The sequence below is a fragment of the Lissotriton helveticus genome, chromosome 1_1 (assembly GCF_964261635.1).
Source record: "Lissotriton helveticus chromosome 1_1, aLisHel1.1, whole genome shotgun sequence".
Lineage (NCBI taxonomy): Eukaryota > Metazoa > Chordata > Amphibia > Caudata > Salamandridae > Lissotriton > Lissotriton helveticus.
The window spans coordinates 306006257-306019061 of NC_136057.1; the positions used below are offsets into that span (position 1 = coordinate 306006257).

Here is a 12805-nt window from a genome sequence, read left to right on the forward strand (position 1 = left end):
ATTAGCTATTTGGTGTATCATTCCACTTCTTCGGGGTTGTGGGGCTGTATTGCATGAATAAGGGACTATTTTACATTTCAAAACTACAATATATAATTAGGCTGTTCCTATATCCTAAAGAAAAGCCACTTTCTACTGTCATCTTTCACCTTCTCCATTCCAACCATTGAGGCTACCAACTGCATCTCTTCGGCCCCCTCTCTCCGTCTGCTCTGGGACGCATTAGTCACACTGCTTTGTCCTGCGATTCCTGTTACCTTCACACGGCTGAGAACACACCGCCTTAGCATTCTTAGCTTGTTGGCTGAGGCAAGAGTGTCTATGGCTACACCTTGCCCTACTCGTTCCAGATCCAATCTGTGATTTTATTATCATCTGTCTCTGATCACTATATATTCCTGCCTCTCCTACCTCCAGCTTTACCTCAGGTCCCTCCCCTCTCCCTCATCTCAGCTTGCCTTCTCATTCTCTCCCCAGCTGTCCTCTGCCATCCATCCTTTCACCTCTGACCACCGCATGCCTCCCATTTTCCTCTCTTCAGAACTGTTGTGTATGCTTTCGTTCATTTCCCTGATTGGCCCAAGTCTGCCCCTTCTCCATCTCCCTCCAGCTGCAGGAAGTCCCTTTCCTCCTTTCTCCCCAATTGCAATATGACTGATCATTCTCCGTCCTTACTACGTTATGTTATACCTAACCTGCTCTATGTGCATATTGTGTGTTCTGTGTGCATTGATGGGTATTTTTGTGCCTTCTTTGTGTTGATTGCCAGTGCTTACCCTTGGGCCTGCCTGTCGGGTTAGGGCTTTGGCTCCCTGTCCTGAGCCATTGTCCTTCCTGTCAATATGGTTTTGTTGTGTGTGTGGTGTGCCGTCTCCTAACCTTTTAGCTGTGTACTTGTTTGGCCTTTCTCTCTGTTTAAGACGCCTGCTTTGCCTGCCCCCTTTTTTATCCAGATTATCTGGGGAATTGGATGTGGTCTTACCCTTGTGCAGCAAGGGTGGGCTTAGTTTTTCTATGTCCATTATTTAGATGTGATGTAAAAGACATATTTAGCTGTACTCCAGTCTCGTGTATCTATATATGTATGTATGCATGTGGTATTTCTCTAGGCAAAATGGAGCAGAGTGGTGTATATGGTCATAGACCAGCTTAAAGTCAGCGAGGAATAGGAGAGGAAGCTGAGTTGTGGACGGTTAATGCATTGTGATGTAGTGTTTTCTAAAAATGTGAGTCTTCCACTCATTCTCATACTGGAGCAGCATTGAGGCAGTCTTGATGGATACAGGTATGTTAATCCAGATCCTAGGGGTATAGATGGAAAAGGCATGTTGTCTTGGTTTTTCTGCATTGTACACCTCTTAGTCTGCACTCTGATAGTGTCCTGCCTGCGGGTGTGCTGAAAATTACAAGGGATTGTGAGCCTGTCTGCAAGAAAAGAGGGACTGCTGGTCTTAATGGCTTTGTAAATGTTGCAGCTGGTTTTAAAGGTGTGGATTGGCAAGGGGGGGGGGCAATGGAGTTCCATCAGGGTGAAGATTATGTGATCATATTTTATTACGCCCTGGATGAGATGTGTTGTGGCATGTAGGATGCCCCTAAGGGGTCCCAGTGTGGATTCTGGGAAGCCATGGAGTAGGGCATTACTACCAACAGGATACAAGAGTACAAGGGCTTGAACAGGTATTTGGTGAGAGTTGGGGTTCGAAGCAATCAAGGTTCATGTTTGAGTTTGTTCTATATCTTGATTGTCATTCTTGGAAAATATTAGGAATTCTGTCTTGGTTGGATTGTTATTCAAGTTGGTGCTGGAAAAACAGGTCTGAATGATGGACAAGCAGTGATTGAAGAACTGGATGTCTGAAGTAGAGGAGATTTTCAAAGAGAGTTGTATATCATCAACATATTAGTGAATCTTGATGCTGTTATTTGTGAGGCGAGCACCAAGCGGCTCCATGTAAAGGTTGAAGATGACAGGAGACATTACAGAATCCTGGGGAACTTCACATGTAATCTTTTGTGACCTGGAGATGCCCATGTGAACAAATTGGTGTCAGTTGGAAAGGTAGGACAAGAACCAGGGAAGGCCATTGGCAGTGAATCCTATTTGTGACTCCAGGTAGTGTAAGAGGGTGGGATAGGCAACTGTGTTGAAGGCAGCTGAGAGGTCCAGCAATATAAGCCGGCATGTGTCATCCTTATTTGTGGTTAAGAGGGCATCGCATATGAAATGTAAGGTGTTGGTCTGTGATCTGGAGCCAGACTGGTAGTTATGCAGGAGATACTTAGCATTGATGTGCTCTTAGAGTTGACTATAAACTGCTTTTTAGAGGATCTTGCTGATGAATGGTAAATGAGTGATGGGCCCGTTGTGGGCGAGGTCGTCGGGGTCTAGTGTAATATTCTTTAGGAGTGGGAGGATCTGGCCAGTCTTGTGAGCTTTGGGAAGTTGCCTTGAACCGCAGTTGCATTGTTAGTGGTTAGCTGGGGTAGGAGAGAGCTTAGATGAAGGACGATGGTAAGGCATCATCGCCATAAGATGTGGCTTTGAAGCACTTGAGTATGTCAGCCCAATGTGAGAGAGATAGGGCTTTTCAGGCTGACAATTGCGGTATTGTACTGGATGGGTGGGTGTGAGAGATGAAGCAGGCTTGGTATCACCGATGTTCTGTTGGATTTTCTATATTTTGTCTTCTGCATTCTTTGCTGTGATCCTTATGTACTCCCATAAAATAATTATAAAAATAGAAGCAGAGAACCCTGGGTAGTTCCCAAGTTTAGGTGGAAGGCAGCTCCTGAATAGAGCACCCTCAACACCAGCGACACTCTAGATCCGCTCACCTCAAATGTCTCTCAAGTGAAACATGTGTCAGGGGTTGCATTTATTCATTACACGTTGGCTTGGTTTCTATTTTACCAATTCAAAGCTGTAATACTGTGCCTGGAGTGGTAAAAGGCTTTTGTCATTTTACAGATCGGCATGGACAGTACTGTGCTAGTCCAATGCTTAAAGACTTTGCTGTAGAAATGACAAAAGACTTTGTCCCTTTCTATTTCTGCGTGGATGGCACTGTGCTAATCCTATGCTTAAATACTTTGATAGAAAAGCAAACATTTGAGGTGAGCAGATCTAGAGTGTTTTTGGTGTTCAGTGTGCTCAATACAGGATCTGCCTTCCACCTAAACTTGAGAACTACCCAGAGTTCTCTTCTTCTTTTTTGCATAATTTATGCATCTACGCCTGAAAGGGTGTATATATATCAGAAGAGTATACATAAAATGGGGCAATGGGTGAGCCCCCTTTAGCCACTGACTTTGTTGTCTCTATCATTTAAAACTGGAATCAGGCCACCCAGCAATTATGTTGATTTGTATAGCACACTAATCACCCAAGAGGGTATCCAGGCGCTTGGACAGGTGTGTATGTGTGTGGTCCCTAGGTGCTTATACGAAGATCCAGGTTTTCAGCTTCTTGCAGTACTCAATAAGTGAGGAGGAGCCTTTGATGTGTTGATAGAGGTTGTTCCATGTCTTGGGTGCGATGTAGGAGAATGAGTGACCTCCACTTTTGCTTTTGCGGATTCGGGTAGCGTGTGTGTCTGTGTGTGTGAGAGTGAGGCAGAGCTTCGGTGTCAGGTGGGTTGGTGAAAGTTCATGAGGCTGTTGAGGTATTCTGGTCCTGTGTTGTGTAAGACTTTGTATGTGTGCGTGAGAAGTTCGAATTGGCTGCACTTGTGAATGGGTAGCCAGTGAATCTTCCAGAGGTGCAGTGTGATGGCGGTGCAGGGTGGGAGGTCGAGTATGAATCGTGCAGCTGTGTTCTGGATGGTCTAGAGTCTGTGTAGAAGTTATTTGGAGATTAATTCACAGGGGTATGAGAGGCACATACACACAGAGCCCCCCACACACAGAGCCCCCCCCCCACACACAGAGCCCCCCCACACACACAGAGCCACACAAATAGAGCCCCACACACACACACAGAGCCCCACACACAGAGCCCCACACACACACAGAGCCACCCACACACACACACACACACACACAGAGCCACACACACACACACAGACACACACACACACACACAGTCACAGGGAACAGAGGCCATAAAAAACGATCACAACGAGGGAACAGGGGGCAGAAAAGCAAGCACAACGAGGGAACAGGGGGTAGAAAAGCAAGCACATAGAGGGAACAGGGGGCAGGAAAGCAAGTACAACGACGGGGCAGGAAAGCAAGCACAACGAGGGAACATGGGGCAGGAAAGCAAGCACAACGAGGGAACAGGGGGCAGGAAAGCAAGCACAACGAGGGAACAGGGGGCAGGAAAGCAAGCACAACGAGGAAACAAGGGGCAGGAAAGCAAGCACAACGAGGGAACAGGGGGCAGGAAAGCAAGCACAACGAGGGGGCAGGAAAGCAAGCACAACGAGGCTCCCCAACCGACCCATGCCCACACCACATCTTTAACAAAGCCGACTCCATCATTGCACCCCAACTCCGGTACATCATTAACAGCTCCTTCGCATCCACCACCTTCCCGGAGAGCTGGAAACATGCTGAGCTCAGCACCCTCCTGAAGAAACCCACCGCGGACCCCACAGACCTCAAGAACTTCCGCTCCATCTCGCTCCTCCCTTTTCCTGCCAAAGTCATCGAGAAGACCGTCAACAAACAACTCTCCGCCTTCCTCGAGACAAACGGATCCCTCGACCCCTCGCAGTCCGGTTTCCGAGCAAACCACTGCACCGAGACCGCCCTCATCGCAGCTACCGACGACATCGGGTCCCTGCTCGACAACGGGGAAACAGCTGCCCTCATCCTCCTGGACCTCTCAGCAGCCTTCGACACCTCAGCAACACCGGAATCCAAGGAACGGCCTTGGAGTGGATCATCTCGTTCCTCGCCGGAAGAACCCAGAGAGTCCGCCTCCCCCGTTCCGATCCGCGGCCACCGAAGTCATCTGCGGCGTTCCGCAAGGATCCTCGCTCAGCCCCACCCTCTTCAACGTCTACATGAGCCCCCTCGCAGCCATCGCACGCCAACACAACCTTAACATCATCTCCTACGCTGACGACACCCAGCTGATCCTCTCCCTCACCAACGACCCCGCCACCGCCAGAGCCAGCCTCCAGGAAGGAATGAAAGACGTCGCGGAATGGATGAAGCTCAGCCGTCTGAAACTGAACTCAGACAAGACGGAAGTCCTCATCCTAGGACCATCCCCCTCTGCCTGGGACGACTCCTGGTGGCCCCCTGCCCTGGGCACTGCCCCCAAGCCAACGGACCATGCTCGCAACCTGGGCTTCATCCTGGACTCCTCCCTCACGATGACCAAGCAAGTCAACGCCGTCTCGTCATCCTGTTTCATCACCCTGCGCATGCTCCGAAATATCTTCCAGTGGATCCCTACCGAAACCAGGAAGACGGTCCCCCAGGCCCTCGTCACCAGCCGTCTGGACCACTGGAACACCCTCTACGCTGGAACCACAGCCAAACTCCAGAAAAGACTCCAGCGCATACAGAACGCATCGGCACAACTCATCCAGGACATCCCCCGTCACAGCCACATCTCTGCCGATCTGAAAGAACTGCACTGGCTCCCCGTCAGCAAGAGGATCACGTTCAGACTCCTCACCCACGCACACAAGGCTCTCCACGACATGGGCCCCAAATACCTCAACAGCCGCCTCACATTTTACACACCCACCCGCCAGCTCCGATCCGCCAGCCTCGCCCTCCCCACCGTCCCACGAATTCGCAAAACCACCGCCGGAGGAAGATCCTTCTCCTACCTGGCGGCCAAGACATGGAATTCCCTCCCCACCCACCTACGGCTGACCCAGGACCATCTCTCATTCAGGAAGCAACTCAAGACCTGGCTGTTCGAGCAGTAGCGGCTCCCCCCCCCTCCTCCCAGCGCCTTGACACCCTAGCGGGTGAGTAGCGCGCTTTCCAAATGTGTTTGATTGATTGATTGATTGAACAGGGGGCAGGAAAGCAAGCACAACTAGGGAACAGGGGGCAGGAAAGCAAGCTCAATGAGGGAACAGGGGGCAGGAAAGCTAGCACAACGAGGGAACAGGGGGCAGGAAAGCAAGCACAACGAGGGAACAGGGGTCAGGAAAGCAAGCACAGCGAGGGAACAGGGGGCAGAAAAGCAAGCACAACGAGGGGACAGGGGGCAGGAAAACGAAGAAAACACGAGCACAACCAGGGAGCAGAGGCAAGAAAACTTACCGGCTCAGGGAGGGAGTCTCTCTCTATTGCGCGGCCAGTCCCCCTTCCTCGCTGGTATGCTCCCTCTTCAGAAGCGGCGGGGGCAGGCACCGGCAGTGTGCCTCGCGCCCCCTCCGCAGCAATAGGCCACGGGGCTCTCTCTTCTTTCGGGGCTCCCTCCAGTGCATGGGAGCCCCCGGAACAATCACGCTGCTTCCCTGCCTTCACCTGGGCCCACTTCTGGGACCTGGGACTTTTACTAGCGGCACTCGAGGAGGCGTGGTGGGCTCCCGACCTCCTCCCTTGAAGACTTTGTCGTTGTCGCGTGAATACGGGTGAGCCGCCGGGGAACAGAACCATAAAAAAAGCATTCCCAAACAACCAGGGGCGTGGGCAGCCGGCCCTGGCACGAGGGGGAGGCAAACTTGTGCCACAACCGGGGGCAACCTCAGTCCAGGGATGGGGCTTCAACCTGTCGCCTCCAGGGCAGGGCAGCGGGCATCCTCCCAGGGAGCAGTGCTCAGCGCTCCCCCAGGCCCCAGCAAAGACACTCCCGGACCGGAGGTGCAGCGCCTGCCCCGGGGACAGCACCCCGGAGCTCGCGGCCAGCACAGCTCGGGCTCCAGCAGCCGCCCCCATCCTGCAGGAGCCTCTCCCCTGCCCCTGCGCGGGCACTGCCTCCTCCGAGCACTCGGTGCCATTCTCACCCCGGCGGATGTCCCAGGCACAGGCGGCAGCGCTGAGCCCGCACCCGTTGCAGGGAGAACTCGGGAGGGGCCGAGCCTCGCAGCCGCGCTGCGCAGAGGGAGCCTCTCCTACCTTGGGCCGCAGATCCGGGCACACGGGGTCCCTCAGCTCGGGCACAGCGCCGATTCCAGGTGTCCCGCAGGCGCAATCTTTCCGGGTGGTTTTTCTTTCGGCTCTCAGTCAATTTGCATTAAAAACAGAGGAGAGAAACGAGCTGCGAGCAGCTGCCATCTGGAGGGAGGAGGAGGAGGAGTGGTGAGGAGCAGGCTTGCACAACCAGGGGGAGGAGGGAGGCTTCCGAGGCAGCGCGGCGGCGGCTGCTGCTGCAGTGTCCCCAGCGGATGCTCTGCCGCTGACTCAGGGGCCGCAGCACGCCGCTGTGTACCTCGCACACACACATCCAGTTAAAAAATTGTCACATTGAGGTCATTCTACTCGCGCTAACGCCACACACATCAACTTGGAGGTACAACTCAAACTGTCAAACACAGCAGTTAATCTCTATCAATGAGACAGCTGCGTATTTTACGCCCTTATCCGTGCACATCGCCACACCAGACAGAACCAATCTACACATGCCTACCAAAATGAATGTGTTCTTGTGTAATACAACTGGCGCTCATGAAAAGCGCTGCAATGCTGAATTTCAAAGCTAAATAAGCGCTCACTATCTCCGGAAGGCAAGAGAGGAGCCCTCAGCACCACCATGTTTCTCCAAGGTCATGCAAAAATGCCTCGGAAAACGCACCGTCATTTTCGGATACGGGGACGTGTTTTTCTTTCTCTCCTCTTCCCATTGGCTGGAATATAAAATTCCAGCCAATGGGAAGAGGAGAGAAAGAACATGAAAACACACGCCCCTGAATCCCAAAATGACGGGGCTCAAATAGACAGATGCCCCTCTTCTGCAATGGCTGGCCTCTATTTAGGAAGCCAGCCAATGGAGAAGAGGGGCGGGTTCAAGCCCCACACTCAAAAACATAAGATCTCGCCGGCGAGACTGCGCAAGCGCAGCCTACGCAGGCCGAGACCTAAAAATGAGGGGATCCACGTTGTTGCTTGTGTTCTTGAGTTTGTCTTTATTCAAGATGCACTAGATTTTCAAAAGAAGAACCCCTGTGAATTAATGTTGGACTTTGTGGCCATGTGGCAGCTGGCCATCTGAGGTGGGCAATATCTCATTACCCTTGTGAATAGTATTGGCAGTGCAATCCTCTGAAACTCAGCTGCTTGTTTCGAATATTAGTAAGTTATTTGGAGATTTCGGCATAGAAAGTGTTGCCATAGTCCAGCCTGCTGGTGATGAGTGCCTGTGTGATGGTCCGTCTTGTGTTCTGAGGCAACCATTGAAAGATTTCTTTTTAGCAAGCGTAGGTTGTGGAAGAAGAAGGTGCGCACTCTGTTGATAGGAGCCATCATGTTGAGCTTGTTGACTGGGATGATCCCTAGTTTTCTGCATGGTCTGTGGGTATGGATGTTGGCCTAGTTCCTATGACCACCAGGTGGAGTCCCATTGGAAGGTCTTGTGGCAGAAGACCACTGCTTCCGTCTTGTCAGAGTTGAGCTTCAAGCAGTTGGTTCACATCCAGCCTGCTACTATGGTCATGCATTGAAGCTGGTTCCGATGATGTTTGTCTTGTTCATCACGGAGATAATGAGTTGTGTGTCACTGGGGTAAGACATGATGGTGATGTCTTGTGATCGGATGATGTTGGTGAGTTGTGCCATGTATATGTTGAAATGGGTGGGGCTGAGGGATGATCCCTTTAGGACTTCGCATATCTGTTGCTTGGTGTCTGATGTGAAGGGTGTCAGTCTGACTCTTTGGGTACTTCCCGTGAGGAAGAAACAGATCCATCTGAGACCGAATTCTTATATGCCAATCTTGTGGAGTCTTCTTATGAGGGTGTTGTGGGAGACAGCGTTGATGGCTGTGGAGAGGTCGAGCATGATGAGGGCTGCTATTTAGCCACATTCCAGGATCATTCAGATGTCGTTGGTGGCTGCGATGAGTGCTGTTTCGGTGGTGTGATTCTCTCTGAATCCTGATTGAGTGTTATCTAGAAGATGGTGAAGTTTGAGGTGGTTTGTGAGTTGCTTGTTGATGGCCTTCTCAATGACTTTCCCTGGATAGGGGAGCAGGGAGATATGTCAAAGTTGCTCAGTTGATTCAGGTCGGTTGTGGGCTTTTAGAGGAGGGCGTTGATTTATGCAATTATCCATTCTTCCAGGAAAGTGGCGAAAGTGATGGAGGTGTTGATGGTGTCGGTCAGGGTGGTGCTGATTTGTGATGTTCCTAGGTTGTAGATGATGTGGGGGGACTGGGTTCATTGGGGCCCGTGTGGATGGTCTGCATAATTGCCGCTGTGTTGTTTCTGGTGAGGGTTGTCCATTCGGTCAGGTGGCCATCTTGGTTGGTGGTGGGTAGGTTAGCAATGATTTCTCTGGAGTGAGTTGTGTTGGTGTGTGAAGTTGCTGTAAATGTTTGCGATTTTGCTGTGGAAGAAGTTGAATAGGTTGTTGCATAATTGTCGGGAGGAGGCGAGGTTGTTGACGGTGGCTGAGGGCTAGGTGAATTCCTTGACGATCAAGAAGATATCCTTGCAGATGTGGAAGCCTCCTTTGATGCAGGTCACTAGTGCTTTTTTCTTGGTATCGCGTATTCGCTGGTGATAGAGTCTGAGTGCAGCCTTGCAGGTAGTTCTGTCGGTGGTGTTGTATCAGTCATTCAGTCATTAGGCATTTGAAGTGTCGGACATTGTAAGATTCTGCATTTTTGCTTGTTTAAGGCAGCTTAGCTTTTGATTGCTCGGCAAGTATGGGAGCTCACTCGGGGCATTACTTAAAGAGTACCTCCTTTGCAGTCCAATGACACTTAATGCATTATAGAGTGATGTGGGGTGATATGCCGATGAGAAGTTCATCGGAGTCCTACGCTTGACTTTGGGAGTTGTCCAGTGCCTTGTTCTATGGTTGAAGGTTATCCACCACAATGAGACCATAATTCCGGGTGGCCCATTACATGAGGGTGGCAGTCTTCGCTGTAACACTGAAACATATAGCTAGATCAAACTGCAGGGTGTTCGCCACTCCTGCACACTTCCCACGGAAATCAACTTGGGAATAGAAGTGGCAATATTGTTTGATGCAAATCATGTTTTTTTAATGGCACTGTACTGCCAACCTCTGTTTTCCATAAGAAAAACTGTAAAAAAAATCGTCATAGCTACTTCAAGCCAGTACGGATTAGCCCGGATGCTCTCTCCACACAGACCGTATTAAAGATTATTTTTCAACTATGTAATGTGTCTCCCTACACAGTCAGGTCATGCTAAAGATTGTTTAGGGTAACTATATAGTTTCACCTTACTTAGTGTATGTGTATGAAAATACTAGTGTCATGTATATGTCTCGGCAAAATCGAATAACATGAGTTGTTGTATCTTCTGTTCTTGTGTGAAGGGAAGATAACAAAACAACAAAAACAAACTTTTATTCACTACGAATGCTGTTAAATAAAGCATTATAGAACCCCGACTGAACTTCAGGCATGGGGACTCGACGTCACAAGCCTGGTCGTGGTTCCTGGTGGTAACTCCCTTATGGCTACCCGATAGTACTGATATTGTGGATATCAGTGAGAATCGTGCACCTACAGCCGGAAGTAAAGTGGGGAATCCTCTTGTACCACAGCTGCCTACTACAAGGCTGAAAGCTTTGACAGAACACTGATTTTGCTGTCCAGAGACGCTCCAAGACACAATGTTTTGCATAGTCAGGGCCAGACAATACATTTAAATGTCCTTACTCTTTAGGAAGTGTACAGCATCAGAGCAGGTTAACCATTTTACCTGTCTCTGGCTATCTCTAGTTTAAGTGAATTGAGACATAATGATATATAACTTGCAACTGGTCCCATGTGGAAAGTATCGTAATGAAACTGTTCTTTTGTAATAAAACGTCAATGTTCTTATGTACACAAGTTTTTTTAAGTAAAATACTGTGATAACCATTAGATCTAGTTCATACTATATAGAATTGCAAATAAATAAAAAAAATATAATAAAATGCTACTTGTAGTTTTTATTCTTGATTATAAATGATACCAGTTAGAACAGTAGAAAATAGCACTAGGTACACTACTTGCACCTGAATTTCATGTTAATAATACTTCTCTGTCCCAAGATGTCTGTCTGCTGACATCAGCTTAGGAACTTCTGGGGGAGGGGAGGGGAGGGTTGTGGTTGTGCGGTAGCATAGCAAGGATTCAATGGGCCCTTGTCCAAGCAAGGGAAATGGCCCCTTTGGCTGCTGTTGGGGTAATAAGATACAGCAATTATCAGGGCTCAATTGACCCTTAAAGGCTTTAGACCCCGATGCACTGCACCTGCTGCACCAATAGTACCTGCGCCCCTGGGGTAGAGGCACGTAATTTGTCCTCTACTCCTCCCTTAGCTTTCCAACTGGACTCTCAAAGGCGAAGATGTAACGCTAGTCATGTGTTGCGAGATCACTGTCCGCTCTGTGCCCTGCTGCCTAGCTATTAGGATGTCCAAAGCTAGTGTCATATAGGTCATATCCATGTTATGGTATATGGCTCAATATGTAGTGGCATTATGTCTTGGCTTTACTTGCATGCTGCTCTGAAATCGCATGCTGTGTTTTCTCTGTCCACCATCATTTTGATACTTGTCCTATGCACCAGACCAAGGCCTTTATTTGCTCATGCACAGAAATAGGCCCTCTTCTAAAACTAAAATCTTATAGTAACACACCAAAACCTACTGGTCCTCTGTCTTACAAGGATAATAACATACTTGAGCGCCAGTGCTCAGCCTGTTGGCATTGAAAACCAATAAAACGTCGAATGTCAGGGCATGGGGCAATATAGTTATCCTCCAATTAAATCATTTTTTATTATGTTATCATCACTTCAACAAATCACTTCTACATTATAAAAGTATGCTATTGATAAGAAAGTGGATTAAAATAAAGCAATCGGTGCTCCTCTCTGGCCTTATAAAGTGCAAGAATTGCAATATACAAACAGGGTGCCCGAAATTCGCGTAATTTGCTTATGCGTAATTGAGTGAGTATTTTAGGAAAAATAACGCATAATACAAATCTGTCATTTAGCGTTACATTTTAGCACAATTTTTATGGGAAGACGGATTTCGCGCTAAAAATTAGCATGAGAAAGATTTGCCGTGAACATCAGCAGCTCGCATTCTGCCTGTTCATCTTGCTCGCCCTTTATAATTAATTTTCCCACAAGCTGCAGTGTGATTACGGAATTCTGTGAACTTCAGGTAAACAGCGTTACCTGACGTTATGCAAATGACTCCAGTCTAATTTACATTTCGACTAGGCTTGTGTATGAACAATACTTACACCGTGGAGTCATTATTCCAGATAAGAAACCTTTTTATAATATTATTCCCTCCTTATTTTAATTCTCGTTCCAGGCTGGAGGCTCCAGAAGGTAGAGCAGCAGTAAATCCTCTCAGAGATGATGTCCGAGGACTCGGATAAGGAAGACCAGCTCTTTGGTCAGTGCACCAGCGAAGAAGCAGAATCGGTAAGGCTCAATAATATTTTACTAACTATTTTGGGTGTTGTTTACAAGCCCCTTGGGCCGCCTGTATGTCACTTTTTCTTATATTAAAAGTGACGCACCGGCGGCGCGAGGGACTTGTAAACAAGCCCCTTGGTTGGAGAAATGTCAAGACTTTCTCTTTGCCCTCTTTCAAGGAGTGATATGTTTCCCACAGTCTGTGCACATTTGTTAAAGAACCTGCTTTTCGGTTTTGTAGCTACAGAACCCTTCAATTGATTTTTGCTT

The 12805-nt window shown here is 48.9% G+C and overlaps 1 protein-coding gene across 7 annotated transcripts in view; it reads left to right on the plus strand.

The window, feature by feature from the left end:
- AGBL3 (AGBL carboxypeptidase 3) overlaps positions 1–12805 on the plus strand; it is an 873099-nt gene that overhangs the window by 256011 nt on the left and 604283 nt on the right. For all 7 annotated transcript variants that reach the window (XM_078669865.1, XM_078670168.1, XM_078670098.1 and 4 more), the window contains exon 2: positions 12429–12541. In XM_078669865.1, the coding sequence (XP_078525991.1) occupies positions 12473–12541 (69 nt within the window). In that variant the 5' untranslated portion in view covers positions 12429–12472. The remainder of the gene's footprint in view (positions 1–12428; positions 12542–12805) is intronic.